The sequence below is a fragment of the Colletotrichum phormii genome, assembly GCF_030913505.1.
Source record: "Colletotrichum phormii strain CBS 102054 chromosome Unknown BDP81scaffold_31, whole genome shotgun sequence".
Taxonomy (NCBI): domain Eukaryota; kingdom Fungi; phylum Ascomycota; class Sordariomycetes; order Glomerellales; family Glomerellaceae; genus Colletotrichum; species Colletotrichum phormii.
The window spans coordinates 383,992-407,405 of record NW_026851473.1 but is presented as its reverse complement, the minus strand read 5'-3'; the positions used below and the strand labels follow the sequence as shown (position 1 = coordinate 407,405).

The following is a 23,414-nucleotide window of genomic DNA, read 5'->3' as shown; positions in this document are numbered from 1 at the left end:
CATCTACAGCTCCCGTCAGCTCCAACAAGTCTCCAGTAAGCGACACCTACCACACACACACACACACACACACACACTCTCTCTCTCTCTCTCTCTCTCTCTCTCTCTCTCTCTCACCACCACCATTCTTTTCTTGCGCGCCGCCCATGCGCTCTTACCCGTGCTCAGACTGACGCGACGATTTAGTCCTTCCTCCGATCGAGCCCACAGTCGACGCGACCTGGAAGACACCTTCCCCGACTGCCGCCAGCGCGCATCGCAAACTTCGTCACTTCACGTACCCAATTTAATCGCCAATTTTGCGCACTCCGTCCCACACTTCCGAAATGCCTTCCGCTACCACTCAAGAGCGGCACTTGCCCGCAAAGCGCAACTCCCTCATGACTGAGGATGTGCCTCGCTGTATGAACAATTGGATTGCGCATAGCGCTTCATGTTTGCTGACCAGACTCTAGACGATGACCTCGTAGCCCGTCGTCGACTCGGCCAAACTCAGCTGACGGCCAAGATGGCCAACCTTGCCGACGGGGAAGGCGCCGCCCTCGGCGTCTTCGACTATGCCCACCTTCGCGCTCCCTTGCCCAAGGGCATCGTCTCTGGCATCTTCAAGTCCAGCCCCAACAGCTACTTCCTGATGCGACGCAGCCACGATGGCTTTGTTTCTGCGACAGGAATGTTCAAGGCCACCTTCCCCTACGCCGAGGCCGCCGAGGAAGAGGCTGAACGCAAGTACATCAAGTCTCTTGCTTCCACCAGCCCCGAGGAGACTGCCGGCAACGTCTGGATTCCCCCAGACCACGCCCTGACCCTCGCCGAGGAGTACGGCGTTGCGCCTTGGATCCGCGCCCTGCTGGATCCTGCTACTATTGCCGTTTCCAACACCCCCGACAGCCCTCCCAAGAAGATCACGGCTCCTCCCAAGTACGAGCTCCTTAAGGCTCACCCTCAGCTCGCCCCTCCTACTCCGATTTCACTCCCTCGCAGCACTCGATCTCGCCGCTCAGCAAGCCCTACCAAGGCCGCCGCTGCCACGACGCTCCCCAGACCTGTCAGATCGCCCAGAAAGCGCAGGGCCAAGGCCGACTCTGTTGAGCCTCGGGAATCCACGCCCACAATTGCTACCAAGCTCGAGGTCAATGGTGTGATCGAAGAAGACAAGGACGCCGAAGCGGAGATCAAGACGATTCTCAAGACCGTCGAGGCGGAACCCGTGTTGGTCTTTGAGGCCAGAGAGGAGGAACCCAAGGCCAAGGTCAACGTCGACCAAGATATCAAAACCGACGAAGATGGCAACGAGACCAAGCACACTGCTGTGTCACTAGAGCTCCCTCTGCTGAGCGCAGAGCCACCATCTGCCGAGGAGACTGCGCGTATGATTGCGGAGGCGAAGCAAATGGTCGAGGCGGCTGCTATTAAATCAGAAGGTGTCGACAGCCCCAAGGCTAAGAGCAAGCGTGGCGCCGAGGAAATTTCAAAAGGAGATGATGAGGACGAGGAGAAGGAGGTCGCAGAGGAGCCGCGGTCAAAGAAGGCCAAGACCGCCGAGGTGCAGGTCAAGAAGCTCCGCGTACGGAACCGGGCTTTGTTTGGTCTGAGTGCCGTGTCACTTGCCGTCGGGTATGTATCTCTGATTTGCTCTCTGTCATACGGGACTATATTTGGCTAACCAAAGTTGCAGCGCATTCTCGTACTTTGTTGGTTCCTTCTGAGACGTCATTTGACGTGTCGGGGGGCATTTCGGGAGCTCTAGGTTGCAGTGGAGGTGGTTGGTGCGAGAACTCGGCGGCAGCCTTTTCTATATCGTTTTATTGCCTTACTCATCATACCCAGATAGAGCTCGAGGGCACTCGGGCCAGCTTTCTTTTCACTCGTTGCTTGTGGAATATTGGGTGGGATCAAATAAGTGTACATTGAGATCGTCTCTACGGCGATAGGGGGCTTCGCGGGAGGGCAAAGCCGTGGGTGGTTTAGGATTGAGGCAATTGTAGTCGATGTATTGTTTAGGTTTTTCTCTGCTTGCGGCGTCGAATGGGATACGGTGCATGCGTTGCAAGATATGCTTCTCCCAGGCGTTATCTATCTTGGCAATTTATCTCGCTCGTAAACAGTCAAAAGATGTTATGTTGTAGTGCCTGCTGGATACGTGCCACATGGTCCTACTATGATGTACGTTCTGTACTCATCAATCCAGCTACTCGAATGCTCCATTCGCTTCAGTAAAGAATCGGTCCGTCCGTGGCCGAGCCACTCCATAACTTCCTTCCATCTAGTATCCGTATAATCCGCATACGAAGTACATGAGTGAGAGGCCTGGGGAATAAAAGTCATTTTGAAAGTTGGCCGTACGAGGTCCTTGTCTTCAGCCTATCCCAGCCGCTGCTGGTAGGTTCAATGGCTCAACCGTCTTCTACTCGGTCAGACGTCCCATTGTTTCATGGAAGGCCCTTGGCGAAGAGTCAGTTGCTCGCCGAAATCTCCACCACTTATCCCTTCAGTCTCCATCGTCGTCTCAACTGTCTCCATCGGCAATGGAGATGATGTTTGTCAAACTGATGTCACTCGCTCCACATACCACGGCATATAAGAGGTCAGAAATTTCTCACGATGTTCACGCAGAATATTTTCTTTCCTACTCACCTTTATATCGTGAGAAGAAGGCAGAGCGCAGAGCTCGGATTTGACTTGTTTCCAGCGAGGTTGTCATATCCCTACGTTCAGGACTTCTTGCAACCATGCAGTATTCTTAGCATCATCTGCAAGGGGTGCGGAACCACTCTTTTTTCTCCAATCCATCCGGGGCTGTTCCCGCAGACGCGCCATGCATGGGTTGGGAGACAAAGGTCTCGGGTGACGGGGGGCCAAGGTCGCCCGCGTGCATCATTCGAGGTACGAGCGGGCATGGCTAACACCGGCAATGGCCGGCTCCCCGGATAACCGTTGGCTTGCTCCCCCGCAGCGCGCAGGCGGGTGAAGTGGAAGGAAAAGCTGGGGGTTACGACCGGCTGGAATGCCGTCTCTCCTCTAACTTTGAGAGCATTGAACACTTGCATACTTTGCTCTGAGTTTAGTTGTGCCTTCTACTTTACTCTACGAAAGCCCTGCTTGTCTTATCATTTGAAATTGGAATACATTTCACAAGATGCGGGCGGCTTCGACATTGCGAGCTCTGCCGAGATTCGTCCAACAACAGCGCGGCTTTGCGACAACGCAGCGGCGGTTGGAGAGCTATGGCTTCATCGGCTTAGGACAAATGGTATGGCCCTACAAATACACAATGGCATTGAGACCCTGAACAAGCTAACTGTTACTTTTCAGGGTTACCAAATGGCCAAGAACCTGCAGTCCAAGCTGACTCCCAAAGATGAGATTCGCATCTTTGACATCAACAAGGATGCAGTCTCCAACCTGGCAAAGGAGATGGACCAATCTCAGACCGGCGGCGCAAAGGTTGCTGTTGTTGACACTGCACGAGATGCGTCAATTGAAGCTGTAAGTTGCCAAATTTAAATTTTTTTTTTTTCGATTTCCATCTTCAAGATGAATCATCTTTAAGTCGTATGATGCATTCTTAAAACTGTTTTGCCAACTATGAGGCGGCCTACATCCGTCCACTGAGTAAAACCACTTCCTAAGTTTTCTGACCTCGAGAGAACCTCACTTCATTTCTTCAACTTCAACTTGAGTACCAAGACATGAAAACTAAAAACCCACCAGGACACCGTCATCACCGTTCTCCCCGAACCATCCCACGTCAAGGCAGTCTACACCTCCATCCTCAAAGACCTGCCCTCCCGCAAGCGCACCTTCATCGACTGCTCCACCATCGACCCCTCCTCATCCCGCGAGGTAGCCGCCTCTGTCTCAGCCTCGACCAGCAGCCACGGCACCTTTGTCGATGCCCCAATGTCCGGCGGCGTCGTCGGCGCCACGGCCGGCACGCTTACCTTCATGCTCGGCTGCGACGCTACGCACCTGTCCGTCGTTGAGCCGACGCTCCTCCGCATGGGCCGGCGGGTCCTACACTGCGGACCGCAGGGCACGGGACTCTCTGCGAAGTTGGCGAATAATTACCTTCTGGCCATCAACAATATTGCCACGGCCGAGGCGATGAACCTGGGTATGAAGTGGGGTCTTGATCCCAAGGTTCTCGCGGGCGTCATCAACGTTAGTACGGGCAAGTGCTGGCCGAGCGAGGTGAATAACCCCGTCAAGGGCGTCGTTGAGGGCAGCCCCGCGGGGAGAGATTACAAGGGCGGCTTCGGGATCGGGTTGATGCGCAAGGATCTCGGTTTGGCTGTCGTTGCTGCGCGGGAGGCGGGTGCCACGTTGGAGTTGGCGGGCAAGGCGACGGAGGTGTATGCTTCTGCTGAGGCTGAGGAGACGTGTAAGGGGCGGGACTTTTCTGTTGTCTATCGGTACCTGGGAGGCAAGGAGTGAAGGAAAGGCATCCGTCAAGCTGGGATGTTAGATGTGTTTAGATCCTTTCAAAGATGCACTTACCGAAACAACGAAATCATTCATCGGTAGATATCAGACCATCCCGCAGTTGAAGGGCCTGGAAGAAGTCGTTTGTTCTTCCTGGTACCCGCCAGTGCCTTTGTCTCTGCCCTCCACCACTTCTCCCTCACTTCCGCCTCTTTCTCACCGAGATGGTCCACGCATAGCTCGCAACAAATCACTTTCGGCTTTGGACGGCGGTGCTGTGGCTCGATGAGGGTGTATCCCAAAGCTGTCTTCAAGACTTCAAATTCGAGGCCTGAAGGATTGAGCGCTGGGTCGGAAGCGGACGGCTCAGGGACCGTGTCGTAGAGGATGCCGCAGTGTTGGTGTTGGGGGTTTTCGTTGTTCAAGGTGACGGCGGAACACTGTTCGAGGACTCGGCGGCGTGGTTTTCCGAGGCGCGTGTTGCAGATGCCGCACATGTATTGGATTACGTCTGCAATGCACATTGTGAGTGATGCTGTGGTTGGGGTTACTTACAAGGTGTTTGTATGTTTCACATAATACCTCTGGCGGGTAGATGATTCTAGATGACGAGAATGTTGACAGTTTTGTGTCGAGGAGCTAGAGGGATATATCAAGCTCAGGTTGTCGAAGCCAAGTCACCATCCAGGTGAGGCTTGCAGATATTGTACATGGGACTTGAAGATGTTGAACAAATTTTCTTCAATAAACAACGAGTTCTTAATCCAGTCCGCCGAAAGGGCAACTTTGTTTGAAGTGCTTTGTCGTCATCAAAGTATTCGACAAAGCTCACAGAAATAATGAGTTGGAATCTAGCGTTGAGACTGGTTCTCGTCCATTCATTCCTTTCACAGAGCGCAAGTATACAGTCTAATGAGCCTTAAAAAAAGATTTGACGCCTTTGGGCCGGTTCCCAGCTGACCCAGCCGTTTGTCGAGAACAATGTGTTCATAATTCCTTCTTTATCCGTCTAATGCCATCCATCTTCTTTCTTCTAACATCCATCTTTCGACTCCTCATGCGGACTCGCGCCCGGACTCGATCTTGGTATTCTCCGGTGTTGATGTCGTTGTCGCCCCCGACTTTTCTCCGATGGATGCCTTGCGGGCGTTGGCCATTTGCGGGAAGAAGAGACCGGGATGGAACGCCGTAAGCATCGTCACACAGATCAAGACTAGGCCACTGTCGAGGACCATGAAGGAGGCCTCGTCCTGCATGATATGGTTGCCCCATCCGCCAGCCATCTCGGCAACACTGTAGTAGTAGTATCGTCAGTCATGCCACTCCTTCTTTGATCATCTGGAGAGACAACTCAACTTACCGGTAGATGCAACGGGACATAACACAAGCATACGCCACCGCGGCAGCATAGATGAAGGACCTAAACCTCTTGTCATGGTACAGCGCGACATCGCCGGTACTGGTATCAGCCCCATGCGCCCACTTCCTCACACGGATCCAGTAATCCGCGCCGGTAATCCCAAACAACATCAACACGACAACCTGCAGCACGATACCCGCAATAATGGCCTGGTTTCCCCCGTCAAGCAGCTTCTTGTTCGTCTGGCCCGCCGCGGCAGCCAGGCCGCCGCCGATGGCTTGGATGATGAGGCAGGTGAGGTCGGCGGGGAGGAAGATGAGCGGGTACAGACGCGGATGGACGCGCGAGAGGGACGGGTTGAGGTGGGCGGAGACGTGTTTGAGGGTCAGGTAGATTCCGGCGCAGATGAAGGTCGGGCCGAGGATGATGGTGCAGATTTGCATCTGGAAGGCGTCTTTGTTCCAGGGGTTCTCGTGGAGGAGGGTGCGGCCGACGTAGCCTGGCAATGTGTTAGTTGTGAGACGATGAGTTTATTCACGATGGTTGGGGGTTTAGGGGAACGGAGGCATGGTTCATCCAGTTGTAAGTTGGGATGATGGTTCGTGTATGAGGAGACGCAAGGGCAGGGAACTCCATACCAACTGTCTCGAGGACACAACCGCCCGTCACAAAAGCCATGAACGTCCAGGTGCGCTTCCATGTTCCAATAGTTGCTGACACGAGCACAATCAAGCCAAAGGCGATGGCGAAGAAGATGTTGGCGCCGAAGTTGGGGTAGTAGGACAAGACTGTCATCTCGACGGGGCAAAGCTCCGAGACTTCGGTACACTCGCGGAAAGGCCGCCGTATCGTGGTGTCGTTGGCCGACATGGTGGCGATCGATTTGAATGTACTGCTGAACGGAATCGTCTGGCTCCGTCGTGGTTCGATGTGCTCGCCAAGTTCCGCAACGTAACCGAAGTCACGACAGCGATCGGTCGCAGGTCTGGTTCGATGGTATCCAAGTCCTCGTGTGTTCCCACGCTCTCGTTGTTGCCTCAAGTTTGAAATGTTAACCGTTTTATCAAGAATGCTTGCCAAGAAAAGAAGGACTTGAATCGAATAGAGGTGCAGATCCCAAACAAGAACGGCAGTGAAGAACGCAGGCGACGTCCGTCATCTACATATATGTATGCGAACCATGTGAACTTTGGTAGCAACATGAACAGCAGCCTTTGCCTTTTTAGTATATTCGTACGGACAGACAGAGCACCCATCTCAGGGTCATCAATCCATGACAACAACCCCCCTTCGGCCATCTCTGCCGTATGACTGGTCAGTCCATAGATCAGTAACACGAAAACCGAACAAAACGAGAGAAACGAGATGGGATTTACTGCAAAAAAAGAGCGACTAGGGGTGGCAGCAAACGGCGACGCTAAGGACAGAGCCAAGATCTTCGTCGTCTACCCGAGGACCCGCTGGCCCGCTCGAAATGGAAACCACTGCGCCTGCCGCTTACGGACTTTGTGTGTGTGTGTGTGTGTGATGGGTGGCTATTGGACGATAGTTGTCTCTCTGTTGGGCCCTGGGACGTCCTGTGACACTGTAAACAACTTGTATGCGACATTGAGATCTTATTGAAACTTCAAACTTGGAAGGTAGTTGTTGATAATGTGATTTGAGATTGTGATGCTGCTTCCCAGTCAAAAACGGTTGTCATTGACACCAAATTGAAGAGACAACAAACAGAGTCAAGAGGAGAGACACTTAAAGCAACAGACGGGGAAGACTCCGAGAGACGGCACAGAGACCAACGCCCGAATCTTAGCATCGTTCTAGCGCCTTGGCTCGGTTCCGCACGGAATCCACTCATCGGGGGGTTTCCTATCCGAATAACACGGGGCTAAGCGATGCTGACAGACGGCCACCCGAACACCTAACCGAGATATCGACAAGGGTCACTCGACCTTTTCCCGCTAGAAACACCGGCGGCTTAAGAAGCCTGGCATGCCTTGGACGATCCGAGAGGTGATACTTCGGTTCTCTCGGTTCGCTTGGACGATATGCCTGCCGCTCGCGTGGCATCTAGCAACACTAATGTCAACGTATTCGTATGCGACCCTGTACCCAGATAATCGGGGCAACCAATATCGCCGAAGCCTTGGAGGAATGCTGTCGTGCTAGTGTAGAAAGGCACCCGTTGCCCGTTTCGCCAATCTGTCGCCGGATTTTGCCCCAAAAGACTGATTGCTTTGCGACGAGATACCTACCATCAAGTCGGTAGTCTTCTATTTTTTCCGCGAACCTAGTGATGGGTTTTGACCAGTGACTACGAGCTTGACAACCATCACCTGGCAGTGACTTTGAGCAAAAGGGCAAGAATGTATGTTATTGAATTATATGCTTTGGGTTGACGAGCAGCCTCTGGCTACCGGTCGGTTCGCATGCGACCACATACTTGTCATTCGCTGTCGTCGTCGCTACTCTCCTCCTCTTCGTCGTCCTCCTCTTCATCCTCATCATCCTCTTCCTCTTCGTCCTCATCGTCTGTTTCTTCCTCCTCTTCGTCGTCATCCTCATCATCATCTTCTTCCTCCATGTGGAAGGCCGTCTGCTGCTCTTCTTTCTCTTCTTCAGCGAGCCAGTCATCGAGTGTCTTGACACCAACACCGCTTGCAGCACCAGCACCCACAACGGCACCGAGACCGTTGGTCCTCGTTGGTGCCGCTCTGACCGCGCTGTCGAGCATTTGACTTGCCGGCACGGTCTTGTCCTCACCATAGCTCGATGATGTTGATTCTGTCTCTCGTAGCCGCCTGTCGGGTTCTGAGCCCTCAGCTACCCATTCGGGGAGAGCATCATAACCACGCAACCCGTGAATGCCACCTCCACCGGCCAAGACAAGCGTTGATGAACCGAGCATGAATCCCTTGCGCGTCTCCGATGGGCTCGGAGCCTGGGGTGCGGGCTTTGGTGCCAACAACATCAACGTGGCTAGCTGGGGCACGGAAAGAAGAGCTCGGTACATCCGGGCCCGGTCGCGAAGGTCGTACGATGTGTCGTAGCGGACTAGCAATAGCGCATAGTCCCAGAGTTTCGCGACGGGGTGGTCGTCTTGGACGGGTACGGGCGCATCGTCTTCGCCCTTGTTCTCGTTTTGTCGGTTCACGTGATGCAAGTAGACCTTGGCCGCGAGCAGGAGGATCTGTCCTTTGGCTACCTCTGCCTCACTCGCAAAGTCCTTGAGAAGAATCCGCATCACGTCTGCCGCAATGTTGTCCTCGCCTTCGAGGCCTGAAAACTCGCCCACAAGCCATATGATAGTTGCCCTTGCTTGAGGGTCTGTTGCCGAGTCCAAGTTCTTCGCCAAACGAACAACTGTACCTACGTGACCCTGGGGGTCTTGCTGAATCAGGTGCCGAATCACTGTCAAAGATTCCGCCGCCAAGGTTCCATCAAGACTCGTGATCTGTCCAAGGAGCAAACGAAGACACCTGGGAGCCGCGGATGAGTCCGTCTGAGCGCACCGTCCAATGGCCCGCACCGCTTCTCTCACCAACGCTTTGTTTGTTGAGCCTGAGAAGTGCTCCAGTTCGTTCAAAATGAGGCTCTTGATGTGTGGGGGCGCGTGAGGGAAGATGAGTGTCAGAATCTCCAGTTTCAGCTCCCATACTTGTGCTGGGTCCGTAGCTCTGACAAGGAAGTGGCTGGCGTATTTGACAAAGTCGGTTGGCCTCGTCAGGCACACCGAGACAATGTTGTAGAGTGCCACTTGTTGGATATCCTGCGGTCCCCTGAGGAGCGCTACGAGTGGACCGATCGCTGTCTTGACGTATTCGGGCGTGCCAATATCAACGTAGCACCTCGTAACTGCGATGACCACGGCAGAATTGCGGCTCTGTAGCAGCGGTTTGATGCCGTTGAGCAGCAGGGCCAGGTCTGGATCCACGACGGCAACCTCTTGCTCCTCGCCTCCAGTCTGCGAAGTTTCTCCGTAAAAGTCACCCAAATTGGCCGTCCTTTCTTGAATCTTGACGCTGCGCGTCCGCCTGGGAAAGCATTTCCTTGCGTAATATGTCATCATTCTCAGCGTCGCTAGTTGACTCCACTCGTCCATGTCCACGACCTTCTTGACCAATGCACGGTACTGTGTATGTATGAGATCGATTCGATCGGGGCATATCTCGAGGAAGGCCGTAACTGCTGCACCAGCGACGAAGTACTGCTTGTCGCCAAGGAGCGCAGTCAGGTATTCGAGGAGTTGCGGTAGCTGCGTGGGGTCGAGGCGGTAGCATTTGGGGATGGAGAGGGCGGCAGCTCGGCGCACATAAGGGCTCATATCTGCCACACCCTTCTTGATTGCGAGAGATACGATCTGGCTAATGACTGGAACTCGGATGCCGGACATGGTCTTGAGAGCAAGGGCGCGGACTTGTGGGTTCGTATCGGAGAGGGATTTCTGGATCGTGTTGATGGAGAGCAGAGCCAGATCGGGTTCTTGTTCGGCATGGTGGATGAGGTAGATGTAGACGAGCTTCTTGATTTCGATGTTCGGTGATGCGACATTCTTGACAACGGAGGAGAAGAAGGGCAACGTCTTTTGGCCGCGGTACATCATCTATGCAGACGGGGGTCGATTAGCCAAGGATGGGGGAGCTGGCTAGAAAGAGCGCGGTGCCTACCGAGAGGACGCGGCGCAGGCCATCGAGCACCTCGCGCTCATTTCGACTGTCCAGTAGCTTCTTGATCTGTGTACGGTCGAGAGGGCGGCCGGTGCTGCGGGAGCTGCGCGTAGCTGAGGCGGCATCGAGAGTGAGCTCTCGGGCTGGGACGGGGTGGACGTTAGCGAGGTGACATGACGACAAGAGCGAGAGACGCACCGCTCTCGAGCAGACTGGATATCCGCGCAATGGACTCCATGGCGGGCGACAGTCCTGTCTGGCCTGAAGCAGTCGGACGGTTGTTGGTACTTGAAGCCTTGGAGATGTCGGGTGGTTGTCGCAGGGAGAGAAATGACGTCCCGTTGGGTGCTTGAGAGGCTGACTGAACTGGCCGTCGAGGGGCAGAGGCCGGGGCGGTTAAGGTACCTCCAGCTGCTGTATCCGCCCGGAGTAGCTGCCCCGCCAAATCGACTGGGCCCGACGATTCTTGCCCCACACTGCTCCCCTGCTCTCTCACTTGAGCCACTTCCACTTCACGTTGAACACAAATCTTAGTGTCTAGCAAGGGTCGAATGAGAAGTCAAGTCAGATTGTCACTTGATGATACAATCACGTAAGGTTTCAGGTCTGACTCTAACGAGGCTTGAGGAGAACACATCCAGGTTTTAATCGAATAAAGAGCACTCCTCTGGAATATCTAGAATAGCAACTTTTATCCTGCAATTTTGGAGCGAGACACATAATAATCCAGTTTTAACATAGAAACATTGACTTCCAATTTCCAGAACTCATTCTCTCAGTACTGAGATTGAAGCCATCAAGAAGGGGGATCGGTAGACGCGGGCAGAGGAACTAAGGGACTTTAAAGCGAGCCTGTTCCTTTAGGAAGCAAGATTAAGGAACCGGTCTCGGTTGGTAAGTCTCCTGATGAGTTATAACCATCGCCTCCACTGCTTTAGTCTATGAGACCTGTTTTTTTAAGTCCAGATATGATGAAACCTGAGCAGACACTCAGTAGTACATCAAAATATCTTCATAAGCGATGCTGGGCGGCGTAGGCCATGGGTCCAAGCCCTTAGCAAAGGATTTCCAAACGTGGGTTTAAACTTGGTACTATGTGTGAGATTCGACGAGGTAGACGTAAATTTGATCTCTGTTAATTCAAATTATGTAGCCAGCTCATGAACAACAAGCTCGGGTTATGTACTAAGCTCCCTGAGAGGGAACTAACTACATCGAAGGCTCTCCGGATGCATCTGTCTGTAACCTACATCGTGGCATGGCCGAGAGCATTCAATGGAAGCCTGAAATACGTGACATGAGAATTTAGTACATATCAGGTATGAAACGGAAGGGACAGAGATAAAGGGATCGTAGCAAGGCATGAGGGAAACAAAATAATTGACCTCCGAATCGATAAATCACCATCGTCTCTGAAAAATAGCAAGCTGCTACAATTCATCGAGCCACTCCCAACAGTGATTTGAAGTCACGAGTAGCTATACATAATCTTAATACACATTCATATAACAGATGTCGATGAAGTGGTCACTAATACAACCACCTAAGTCGGAACAGCATTGATAAATCGGCCCTCGCGCACCAAGGTTGCTAAAGTGGGTCCTCCGACCGGGCTCACTCACTGGCTTCAACTAGGTTCATTATTCGTTCATCACGCTTCAACATCCTCGGTGATGAGAGGGAATTATCAAAACAAAAGAACAACACTTTTGCGGATCTTAGGGTGACAACTAGAAAGAGACGATATTCTTTTGAAGTCCCTACCAATGAATCCAACTGTGCTCTCGCCAGCATCACCAGCAGAGCTGCTGCATTACTTCGTCACCTTTCAACCCTACCCAACGACACTCCTCATCTGCTATCAACGAGAAGACTTCATCTCATATCTCGTATCCGACGTCCGGAAAGACCTGTCCGAACAAGACTATGAGCAGCCTGAAGACCTGCTCCCGCAACCGCTCCTCTCGGCGACACTTCTCCAGACTGCAATTGCCCGTCACATCCGCGTCCTCTTCATTCCGAGCGTTACACATCTGCGCGCCTTCCTGTCCGCCTTTGGCACTTCAGACTCCTTGACGCCGCCTCCACCAAATGTCGCACTACCAGGCCCGAAGAGCCGGCCGCCCTTGCTCCTAGTGTACGGATTTCTCGACCTCCATCGCGATAGCAGCGAGTGGAGCGCGCAAGGCATGAGCAGCTCCGCCGCCGTGCTCATTGAGGCTGCTCGGCGCGCCGAAGTCAAGTTCAAACCCGTCATCGTTGAGCCCAAAGGTGCAGGAGGGCATAATGATTTCATTTCTTTGTTGCGGGATGATGCGCCGGTGTTGAGTGGGAGCTCAAGGAGGAGCGAGGGCGTCTGGATGGGGAGAACCGTCGAGGTGAGGAAAGTCTTGGGCCGGTGGTTCCGTTTCCAGACTGGTCGGTGGGATATCACTTAGTGTTCAGCTTGTACGGGGACTGATTCGAGGCAATGAGATGAGTCGAAAGAAATCGAAAGCTTCATTATATCGATACGTTGGCCATGGCCATGGACTGTCCTCTCTCCTGACATCTAAGCAGAATTCATCCCCGCCTCAAACGCCAAACCCGTGGTATCCTTATAACTCATTTCATCGTAGCAAAGTGACAGATAACCGACCAGAAACAACGATAATCTAAAGAGCCTGCTCCATCTCGGTAATGTATAGCTTGATGTGAGAGTCCATCTTGAGGAACTCGTCGTAAGCACTGTGAATCTCGTTTTCAATGTTCTCCTTGAGATCCAGCATCTGTCTTCTGGTTAGCAGCTCGTTCCTTGCCGGAAAATCAGGGGAAAGTGTACCTTTTTCTCAGTCTGCTCGATGCGAACACGACGCCTCTCGATATCCTTGCCCTTGTCCGTCCTTTCCTCGGTGAGCTTGCGGTGAACAGCACGAAGCTCTTCCATCTTCTCCTTGGCGTCCTGGGCCTTGGAAGAACTCTGCTCTCGGAGCTTCTCAGTACGCTCGTTCCACTTGAGCAATTGTCGCTGCAGCAAGGCCTCGGTACGCTCGACTTCTCGCACGTTGTTACCGCGCTCCGATAGTGCGTCACGTTGCTTGACATTCTTTAGGTTCTCATCCTCCTCCTTGGCCAATTCAGTGCCGATTTCGTCCAGCACCTTGATACATGATGCTACATCTGTCGAGACCACTGAGAAGGAATCGGCTGATGTCTGGAGTGCGCGAGAGCGGCGATCGAGGGCCTCGATATGCGACTTTTCGCTGTTGAGCGCGTTGCTCAGCTCTGTCAGGGTCGCCTGCAGTGCCGAAGGACTCTGCATAACGTAGGGCCGAAGTTTCGCGCTATCTTGTTTTGCGGTAAGCTTCTGTGCCGTCCTCTCCTCCAGAGCTGTCGTAAGCTCAGTCTTCTTGACCTTTGCGTCTTCGAGACGAGCGGCCACACGCTCCTGATTACGCCGCAGCTCTAGCAGTCGCTGCTTGAGCTCCTCGTTGCGGGTCGTCTTCTCGCGTACCTGCGCCTCCATTGCTTTGCGGTTGCGCTTCATGTCAACGAGACGCGATTCCATATCCTGGTTCTCCGAATACAGGCTCTCGATGCGTGATTTCGTCGTCTCTGCCTTGTTGAAGTGCTCGTCAATGACGCTTGTCTGGGATTCGCGGAAGCGCACAAAGTTGATCAGGTAGCTAAAGATTTTGACAAGGCGGTCATGTGTGGGCTTGTAGAGGTCGTTGAAGCTGAAGTCCTGGATGCCGCACTCTGCAAGAAGACCGCGCAGAGAAACATAGAAGCCCATCAAGTTGCGGGTGTCGGGGGGCACGATGTCGGAGTATTCGCCGCAAATATCCTCAGCTGCAGCACGCATGGCGGGCTCGACGGTCTCGCGGGTCGCATTGAGGAGCAACTCGGCAAACCATTCGAAAATCATCTGCACCTGCAATGGGTTCGGCTTCTGGAGATCGGCGACGTTGAAGGGGATTCCGATGTCTGTTATGCAGCCGACAATCTCCTTGTCCGGCAGGCGCATGAACGCGTCGGCTTCATCTTCTTTCTTTCGGGTATTGCGCGACTGTGTCTGTGTCGCGGGGATGATGCTCATTCGCGGATTGTACGACATCTTGGTGGTTAGAATGAGCTCCTTGGAGCGGTGGGCGGTAGTGGCTGGTCGGGCTTGAATGCGATGCGACGGGACGAATGTCAACCCAGTTAGGTGTGTCTGTAGATATTGGGCGTGGTGTTGTCGCGGTTTGGCATCAAAAGGTTGCCGTAAACAGCTTATCGGCCTTGTTGCTCCGACAACCCGCGCCTTATCGATAAAGGTCTGCACCAGTAGGCCTGGCCAGAGTCACATGATCAACCACCACGTGCTTCATGTTGTCCGACTTATTGCTGGTGTAGCCCGTGCTGATGTATCCGTATGCCAACGACTTCATCCACCGTGCCACCTCACCCGACCTGATCAGAAGTGCTGCACTTGACACAAGTGTTGCAAATGGAAGACGAAGGGGAGAGAGAGGCTGTGTAATGTGTAGCCGTTACTTGTTACACCGATGCGTATTGACGCTGTGTACTCCGTACATTCAATGGAAAATTAGATACGTAGATATCTGCAAGTTGCAGGAAGGCGAGAAGGGAGGGGGCTTTTCTATGCCTGTGTACCTACAAGGTACCCCTCGGTAGTGGTCCCCACCACCGAGTAAGTGCGTCCCTTACTTACTCGGGGAAAAAACATATATCGGTGGTTTTATCTATGAACACGGCTATTTTAACTGTATCGTTTAGCTATTTTAACTGTACGCTATTATTAAAAAATTCTATTAACCGCTATAGCCCGTCTGAAGTACTAGCAAGTAGTAAATGATTTTCTCTACTCGGCCTAATTAATATATATTATTAATTAAGCTTAACAGATTCACTTAAAATATTTACTAAAATTCTAAAACTTATACTTAATTAGTATCCTAAAACTAGTACTCTATAATATAAGAAGTATATATTAATATCTTAATGAATATAAGGGCTACAGATGTTTCATAAATATATCTAGACTTGTTGATTTTCCACAATTTTAATGATATATTTATAATTTATAAATACAGGTATCATAGGAGTTACGTGCTTAAGAAGTTACATGATAATAAGAGGCTTAACTGAAGTACGTATCTACTGAGATACAACGCTTTGTACGCACGTACAGCCCGAACGTAAATACGCTTTACATATACATGTTAAAGCGCCGACAGGCACATATGTCGTATAAACTTAATGCTCGGACTTAAGCATTACATGTGATTACATATGATTACATGTGATATTTATATTATATATATACTACACTTTCTCACCATATCATAGAATAATCATCAATACAATCGATTCTTTGATTATCCCAACTCGTACCTCAACTTATTTACCTTTTCTCTTTTTGCCTACCTCTAACCTCTTAGTAAATATATCGTTATTTATTTTTATTTATCGTTATCATTTATTTTAGTGGTGCTTTGTTAGTCATAGATAAAACCATAGTCACAGGTCTTTTCCCCTAGTAAGTAAGGAACGCACTTTCGAGGTAAGTCGTCCCCACCCCGAGGGGTACCTTGAACTGGGTTTGGCAGGTGCCTTCCAATAGCGTTCATGCCTTGCATCCTCAGTGGCACCCAGAAGCCCAACGCGACTTTCCACATTTTGGACTCTGAGGTTCTCTGCCGACTCGCCAACGTCGCAGGACAATTTCAACTTTTCCTACTACTCGGAACTCCAGGAAACCTTGTCACACAGCTTCGCATGGAGACCAGGTCGCACACCACTTTCATCCTGCCTCAAACTCAATCAAGACGCCGGGTCAGACTCGAGGAAGGACTGTCAGACAACGACCGCGGTGGTGAATTCCGCATGCCATGGCCTACAGGTTACAAAGCACTACTGCCAGGCCATTACGTACAAGATGAGAGATTCGGAGAGAACACCAAAACGGACATTGGATATGGACAATGGACCAATGGCCCAAGAGGAGAGCCTAGAACCGTCCTCATCCCCTGCGCTTTAAAGCAGATGACCTCGCCTGCGTTCTCAGAGACAGTAGAGGCCAATTGGACGGACCAGAACGGCAAAAAACTGCCAATCCCTCACCAAAAGGTCCAAAGATGAGCAGATGAACACACCCTCGCAGTTCGCGCCAGCCGAGATCTGCATTGAACCCCAGCCAGTTCCCGCCGTTCTCCCACATGGCATCCAGGTATTTCCGGGTTTCTCTCCGAAAGCTTCGTCCAGACAAAGTACGGACTCTGACCTTCATTTCCGCCTTGCCAAATGGACTCTATCCGGAATACTCTATGGACCAAAAGGGAGCCATCTCATTTCGCAAAGAGGCCTGTTGCCGTCTACCCATCGATATCGTTTCTGAAACGCCCCTCGCCGTGGGCTGTCATTGGCTGGAAACAACAGACTCCCTTTGACAGAGGCTCCGAGCGTGAAACAGTTTGGATTTACTTTTCGGGAGGTCCCAGTCTAGCGTGACCGCCAGGCGCCAGGGGGGATGTCATCAGATGAAAAGGGGTTTATTTTCACAAACGATTATTGGTGCGAATCTGCCCTGACCAGGACGCCCAGCCAGCCTCCAGGTGAACAGCTACTCGAATATCGAGCACCTCAAATCTGCAATGACGGACGGAAAGACAACGCTGAAGCTCTCTTGTATATCCGTACTCCGTATGAGCATCTGCGAACAGTGCCTAATCCTCAAAACCAAGCCTATCTATATGGGCTGCGACCATTCATCGTGGAAATGCTTCGGGTCACTAGTGAGGGACTATATTCGTTGAACAATGGCGATCCATTCGTCAAGGTCGACGAGAGAGAGCTAGTTTAAACACCTATCCCGCCCTCGAGGCCTCGACCGGTGACATCGAAAGGGTATTCCGCCCTCCTTCCACAAGTCCATCGCAGCATCCAAGGGCGAGAACAATCAGGGTCCATTGGCATATGCTAGGCTCTAGCTGGTCCTATCTACGAATGAAGGCACACAATGCCGAGCCAGCATGACCGGCATGTTATGTTATCCTGCCCAACGCATTGGATCGATAAGAGCATTGCAGAAGCTGAAATCGAGCAATTTCTACTGTCAAAATCGGAAGACGGATTATGATTATCGAACCCCGTGAATGGACAGCAAGCTCGTACGAAACCTTGTCACCAACGACTATGCCGCAGGCTCTGCATTGCTGTGCCTGCAGCAATTACATTATCTGGGGGGGGGGGGGGGGGGCTTGCACTACGTGTCGAGTCTGACAGGTACGAAGGAAATAACACGGCAGACGCCTGCAGCACGCCGGAACGCTCAGAAGAAACGAGGACGGATTGACATGTGTTTTGGCGTCTCTCGCGCAACCGTCTGAAGGATACTCAACCGCTGCTTGAAAGTATCACCACATCACGCGCACCTGAGAACTACGATGAGCCAGGCTCGAGAAGCATATGGACAGAACACCGACAGGTACATAGAAATTGGAAATCAAGCCTGGGTGGAAGCTGACGGATGACGAACTCCTCCGCATCAAATTACCCTACGCCGCTACGGCAGGCTGGAAGGTCGATAAGATCAGAACCCCGGCGCAATGACGTTGCGATGGGACGCCAATCTTAAAAGGATCGCCCCCAAGGCGGCTAGGAGTCGTAACCCCGGTCTGCCGCTGGCTCAAGGCCTCATCACGTAGGCGAAGCCTTTGAAGCTACACGTAGCGATGATGAAGCAGTTGCAAGTTGCGACACTTGCAGTCATGCCGCACAATCTGCAGCCCGCGCGCCGTTGCGACGTCCTGACTCTTGAATTAAAGCAGGGCCGGCGGCGTATCCTGGATGGAATGTCGCCATGGAGAGCCAGCCACGGCTCCCATGACATAATGACCGAAACCTTCCTACAGGGCATATCGCAGCATAGGATACCCGCCGCCAGGAGACTGCCAAGGTGCTCATTACACAGGAACACGTACTAACCTTGAACCTTTGGGGTATCTACGGCAGACTGCAAGAGGCACTCCGCCAAAACACTTTTTTCATGCGTCAAAGCAGAAATCGAACTTAACAGTCACTCCACCACCGATTATTAAACTTTACAATAGTAAGATAAACTATAGATATAGTTAATATAGAATTACGGCTTAAAACATATTATTGATTAAGTTTATAGGACCCTATATAATAATATATAAAATTGCACATTATTATAAGCTATTATAAAAACTCTTTCTTTTTATTATACCTTTATTATAGAGGTAATTCTGGCACGATAGCTTTAAGAGGTAAGTGATAAGAATCTTATACAAGAGTATTAAATGGTGAATATTTATATAGAAGCAAGAATATATAAATATAGGGGTAGTTAAGCGTATATAAAAGAGATTGATAAATGTAAAGAGAGTATAACTATACTTAGATTACTATATGAGAAGTTGCTTGCTTAACGAAAGGTCTAAGTGGGTAAAAAGATGCCTTTATATAGGCATAAGATCCTCCGACTAGAATGTTCTATTGCTTGTTAATTATATCATAATTAATAAGCATATACGTAAGTAAATGCGTAATCGTAATACGTAATACCTTTCAAGTAAATTCCAGCGCGTTCTATTACCTTCCAGTGCCTTCTTTCGCTCACGTAAGCTTACATAACTAATTTGGCTTACGTAATCAGTATCTATATTAATCTATAACTCTTATAAATTAATATAATATATAATATGCTTACGTAATATGAATAATAAGGCAAATAATAAGGTAAAAGATTTATCTTTCCAACAGTAATTACTATTTTTTACCCTTTTACGAGTAAAAGTCATTCTTTACTTAAGTTATTAAACTAATAGCTAGCTTATAGATATTGTAATATAGATTTATAATGACTTTTAGTCTCTTCTCGAGATATAACTAAAATAATTAACCTTATAACGCCCTTTTATAGAGTGACTCTAAGACGAACGATTGAGAATAATCTCACTAAAGGCTTTACTCTTTTTATATAATGAGAGTATTTAAATATATAAGCTTTAATATTAATAAAATCTCTTCTTATAAGTTTCTAAGAACGAGAACAAAGTATTTAATAAACTAAAAAGAAGCAAAATTAATTATTAATGACTTATAGCCACTAATATTTAAGTTATTAAGAAGTTGACTAAGAGATTTTAGTTTAATCGCTTCTCAATCTTTACTTTATATACTTAGAATATTTACTAAAATTCTGAAACTTATACTTGATTAGTACTATAAGAGTTACGTACTTAAGAAGTTACATGGTAATAAGAGGCTCAATGCTACGCCCGCCGCAACTTGTCACTGTGAGCGCGTAGCCACATAACGCAGAACAAGGGAAAATGATGCGGAGTCATCATTATCGAAGCTTTTGCTTTGTGCCACAGTTGGTTGCCTTGACCTTCTCGTAACACTCAACCGAAGTACGTATCTACTCAGATACAACGCTTTGTACGCACGTACAGCCCGAACGTAAATATGCTTTACATATACATGTTAAAGCGCCGACAGGCACATATGCCCGTATAAACTTAATAATAAATGCTCGGACTTAAGCACCACATGTGATTACATGTGATTACATATGATTACATGTGATATTTGTATTATATATAGACTACACTTTCCCACCATATCATAGAATAATCATCAATACAATCGATTCTCTGATTATCCCAACTCGTACCTCAACTTATTTACCTTTTCCCTTTTTGCCTACCTCTAACCTCTTAGTTATATTATAATATAATACAGTCTATTATTTTCTACTTTATAATAAACTAGTAAATTCTTTTTATAAAATAGATAGTATTACTTATTGGTATAAAGAATTCTTATAATTTTTTTAAATACTGGGAGGTAGTATATAAAGCTATAAGTTTAAAGAGATCTTTTTTAAAACTATAATCTCTTATAAAAAGAAGAATTACTATTTATTTATTATTTTTTAAATTAAAACTAAGTCGCTAATTATTAAACCCTAAGCTATTAAAAAAAAAGACTACATAACGTACTCACATAGCGAGCGACGCATCATAGCGAGCGACGCACTTGTTACAACCCAACATGCATAACAAGGCCAGGGGGCCCGCCCCACAGGCCTGCGGCGGCTATCTACCTGATATACGCAGAGAATCCGGGAACTCAGGTGACTCCTCATGGAACGGAAGAACTATGGAACAAGTCACGTGACGATAAGGAAAGTGAGCACACGATAAGGTGATCACAGTGATCACCCAAAGTGAGCGCTCACCAGTATCCACTTAGTGATCACCAACGAACATGGTGATCAGGCAACAAAGGATATGTTCAGGATCAGGACTTGTATATAGGATGGACTCGAGCCGGGCTCTAGGACAGACTTCCCATAGCTTCTTCAGCAATTAACTTCGTATCAGGATTAACATCCGCTTTCAGCTACTACCTTAACAAGACTACGACTGATCACCGAAGCCTTACCTACCCTTACGATTGACAGACATAGTTTCCTTGAAACTATTCCACGACTACGATTACTGTTACCAGTTCCGCAGCCTCAACTTCTGCAAACTACCCCTACGACTAGCTGGCCGTAACAGCACTCTCTTAGACCTTTCCACCTTTTATATAAGTTAATTTAGCCATAACGTACAAAATCAATTAAAACTATATATCACCCTCTTCCTCATTACTATCATAAACTACTTCACAGGTTTATACGTTATATCCAGGCTTTGCGTGATTATTATATTATCGCACGCATAGTTTAGTACCTTCTATACGACCCTGATTCTAAGTGTTATTCTCTCTTCTAGTATAACACTACTCTTTTCTACTTATAGTGCCTCTACTTCAGCAGTATTAAAACTTAGAATATTTACCAAAATTCTGAAACTTATACTTGATTAGTACTATAAGAGCTACGTACTTAAGAAGTTACATGGTAGTAAGAGGCTCAATGTTACGCCCGCCGCAACTTGTCACTGTGAGCGCGTAGCCACATAACGCAGAACAAGGGAAAATGATGCGGAGTCATCATTATCGAAGCTTTTGCTTTGTGCCACAGTTGGTTGCCTTGACCTGCTCGTAACACTCAACCGAAGTACGTATCTACTGAGATACAACGCTTTGTACGCACGTACAGCCCGTACGTAAATACGCTTCACATATACATGTTAAAGCGCCGACAGGCACATATGCCCGTATAAACTTAATGCTCAGACTTAAGCATCACATGTAATTACATGTGACTACATGTGATATTTCTATATTATATATAGACTACACTTTCCCATCATATCATAGAATAATCATCAACACAATCAATTCTCTGATTATCCCAACTCGTATCTCAACTCATTTACCTTTTCTCTTTTTGCCTACTTCTAATCTCTTAGTATTAATACTAGAATTAAGCTAATAATTAAAATAAAAGAGAAATTAATGATTAAATAAGAGAAGACGGTAGTCAGTTATAATAATATAATAATATAATATAACAAATATAATTGTATATAAGTAAATGAGGGGGCGTAGACGGTTTATTTACCTCTCTTAAGGAATATTAACTTCGGTAGGAAAAAGAGAAAATTAATCAGTAGTGGAAATTAATAAAGAGGTATAGACCCTAGTAACTCCATTTATACCGCCTAGTTAACCGCCCTCATATAATTTACGGCGCCTCCGTTCGTAACTAACTTTTACTATATTATACAAGATTAATAATCATATTCATTTATATATAGGGCACGTATAGCACTTTAGCGTACTCAATTATACGGCTACCGTACGTCTACTGAGAAAAAGTGTTTTGGCGGAGTGCCTCTTGCAGTCTGCCGTAGTATCAACTCACTTCCCAAGTTCCCATGAGCAACTAGGCATGCTTGGGCAAAAATCAGCAGCGCGGTCGACATGCTACGTACGGCATAGTGGATTGCGGGAGCTCACATGTTCGCAGGCGTGGCAGGCTGCGGTTCCATGCGATGCATTGACAACAGCATATGGCCACGACACGGTGAAGCCAGGATAGTACTAAGTAGATGGATACGGCTCACGATCTCGTTGGGCGGGGACTGGAAGGGATCTCGAAAGCTGCGAGTGTTGGTTCCAACTTCCAGGCCACGTCGACGTCGTGGACGGCGAGTGCCGGGCCCCGAGGCAATGGGCAGACCGCAGCAAATACGGGTTCCAGCGTCGTTCGAGCAGCTTCTTCAGGGCAGTTGAGGACGAATACGAGCAAGAATTGAGGGTTTTCCAATTGAGGGACCTGCAGGTGCCCATCGAGCCAAGTCCTTCTCTCGTACAAAAGAGGGCCAGACTCATGTAGCGGCCCTCAAGCGGCGTTGTGTTCGATACGGCCCTCGATGGCCGTGGCTACTCCATCGCAGAGGTATTGGCGTCCCGCTCCGCAGGTAACGGTACTTTAGAGAAGAAGTACGATCCCTGCCCCAAAGGCAGATGGCCCTTGTGCCTCGCAAACAGGCACGTTCGGGTTTTCCAACAAGTACGATCCCTACAGGCCACGCATACTGTGGGATGGGAGTCAAGGACGCGGCCGGCAGGGCAGAACGTTGCGCAACCGTCGAACCGAACGGCACCACCTCCAGTCCCCTGCTTTCCCAGGCTCTTGCACCACAGATCGAAGCTCTCACGGTGTGGCCCAAAAGACACCGCAGCCGACCCCGTAGCAACGCGGCTGACGGAGGCGATGGGGCGGGCGCTATTCTGGGAGCTGGAGTGGTCAGATGATGTATCTGGGAGTCCCCCTCAAGTTCTCAACGGCTAAGGCTACTTTGGTCATGGCTCCTCATCTTTTTTCGCTTTGTCTAATTCCTGTCAGTGCCTCGAGGAGGGCCATGAGAGGATGAGCTTGTGCGCAAGGAGAAGGAACTGACAGCCGGCCGGACTGCTAGTAGGGAGACAAGGAGACTAGGTAGCCTTCTCGTTGCTCTAAGGCTCTTCCCAGTCGATCATCCGCCCGCAAA

The 23,414-nt window shown here is 49.5% G+C and overlaps 7 protein-coding genes across 7 annotated transcripts; 3 read left to right on the top strand and 4 right to left on the bottom strand.

Moving 5' to 3' along the window:
* Window positions 1-326: 326 nt before the first annotated feature.
* On the top strand, window positions 327-1,709 carry BDP81DRAFT_454832 (KilA-N domain-containing protein; the record flags this gene model as incomplete). The annotated part of the gene is made up of 3 exons (XM_060592992.1): window positions 327-402; window positions 456-1,617; window positions 1,679-1,709. The coding sequence occupies 3 exons, from the start codon at window positions 327-329 to the stop codon at window positions 1,707-1,709; spliced, it is 1,269 nt and encodes a 422-aa protein (XP_060439133.1).
* A 1,231-nt stretch (window positions 1,710-2,940) lies between these two features.
* Window positions 2,941-4,580, top strand: BDP81DRAFT_440254 (3-hydroxyisobutyrate dehydrogenase). The gene is made up of 3 exons (XM_060591488.1): window positions 2,941-3,253; window positions 3,316-3,489; window positions 3,715-4,580. Exons 1-3 carry the CDS (start codon window positions 3,140-3,142, stop codon window positions 4,435-4,437), a joined length of 1,011 nt encoding a protein of 336 aa, XP_060439132.1. The 5' UTR covers window positions 2,941-3,139; the 3' UTR covers window positions 4,438-4,580.
* On the bottom strand, window positions 4,518-4,949 carry BDP81DRAFT_465623 (uncharacterized protein; the record flags this gene model as incomplete). The annotated part of the gene is made up of 1 exon (XM_060594299.1): window positions 4,518-4,949. One exon carries the CDS (start codon window positions 4,947-4,949, stop codon window positions 4,518-4,520), a length of 432 nt encoding a protein of 143 aa, XP_060439131.1.
* Window positions 4,950-5,480: 531 nt separating this feature from the next.
* Window positions 5,481-6,655, bottom strand: BDP81DRAFT_465622 (RTA1 like protein; the record flags this gene model as incomplete). The annotated part of the gene is made up of 3 exons (XM_060594298.1): window positions 5,481-5,718; window positions 5,786-6,284; window positions 6,424-6,655. The coding sequence occupies 3 exons, from the start codon at window positions 6,653-6,655 to the stop codon at window positions 5,481-5,483; spliced, it is 969 nt and encodes a 322-aa protein (XP_060439130.1).
* A 1,573-nt stretch (window positions 6,656-8,228) lies between these two features.
* BDP81DRAFT_385230 (adaptin N terminal region-domain-containing protein) lies at window positions 8,229-10,769 on the bottom strand (the record flags this gene model as incomplete). The annotated part of the gene is made up of 3 exons (XM_060586974.1): window positions 10,648-10,769; window positions 10,450-10,592; window positions 8,229-10,385 (listed from the first exon to the last, which is right to left on the bottom strand). The coding sequence occupies exons 1-3, from the start codon at window positions 10,685-10,687 to the stop codon at window positions 8,229-8,231; spliced, it is 2,340 nt and encodes a 779-aa protein (XP_060439129.1). The 5' UTR covers window positions 10,688-10,769.
* Window positions 10,770-12,215: 1,446 nt separating this feature from the next.
* BDP81DRAFT_454828 (uncharacterized protein) lies at window positions 12,216-12,887 on the top strand (the record flags this gene model as incomplete). Its single annotated transcript, XM_060592991.1, has 1 exon — window positions 12,216-12,887. One exon carries the CDS (start codon window positions 12,216-12,218, stop codon window positions 12,885-12,887), a length of 672 nt encoding a protein of 223 aa, XP_060439128.1.
* Window positions 12,888-13,103: 216 nt separating this feature from the next.
* BDP81DRAFT_332736 (Nuf2 family protein) lies at window positions 13,104-14,545 on the bottom strand (the record flags this gene model as incomplete). Its single annotated transcript, XM_060585618.1, has 2 exons — window positions 13,104-13,217; window positions 13,271-14,545. The coding sequence occupies 2 exons, from the start codon at window positions 14,543-14,545 to the stop codon at window positions 13,104-13,106; spliced, it is 1,389 nt and encodes a 462-aa protein (XP_060439127.1).
* Between the last annotated feature and the right edge of the window lie 8,869 nt (window positions 14,546-23,414).

Excerpts from the sequence above, each read along its gene's own strand:
- BDP81DRAFT_440254 (XM_060591488.1), top strand. The coding sequence starts at position 3,140 with ATGCGGGCGGCTTCGACATTGCGAGCTCTGCCGAGATTCGTCCAACAA. Across the intron at positions 3,254-3,315 it reads TCATCGGCTTAGGACAAATG|GGTTACCAAATGGCCAAGAA; the intron begins GTATGGCCCTAC and ends GTTACTTTTCAG. Across the intron at positions 3,490-3,714 it reads GAGATGCGTCAATTGAAGCT|GACACCGTCATCACCGTTCT; the intron begins GTAAGTTGCCAA and ends AAAACCCACCAG.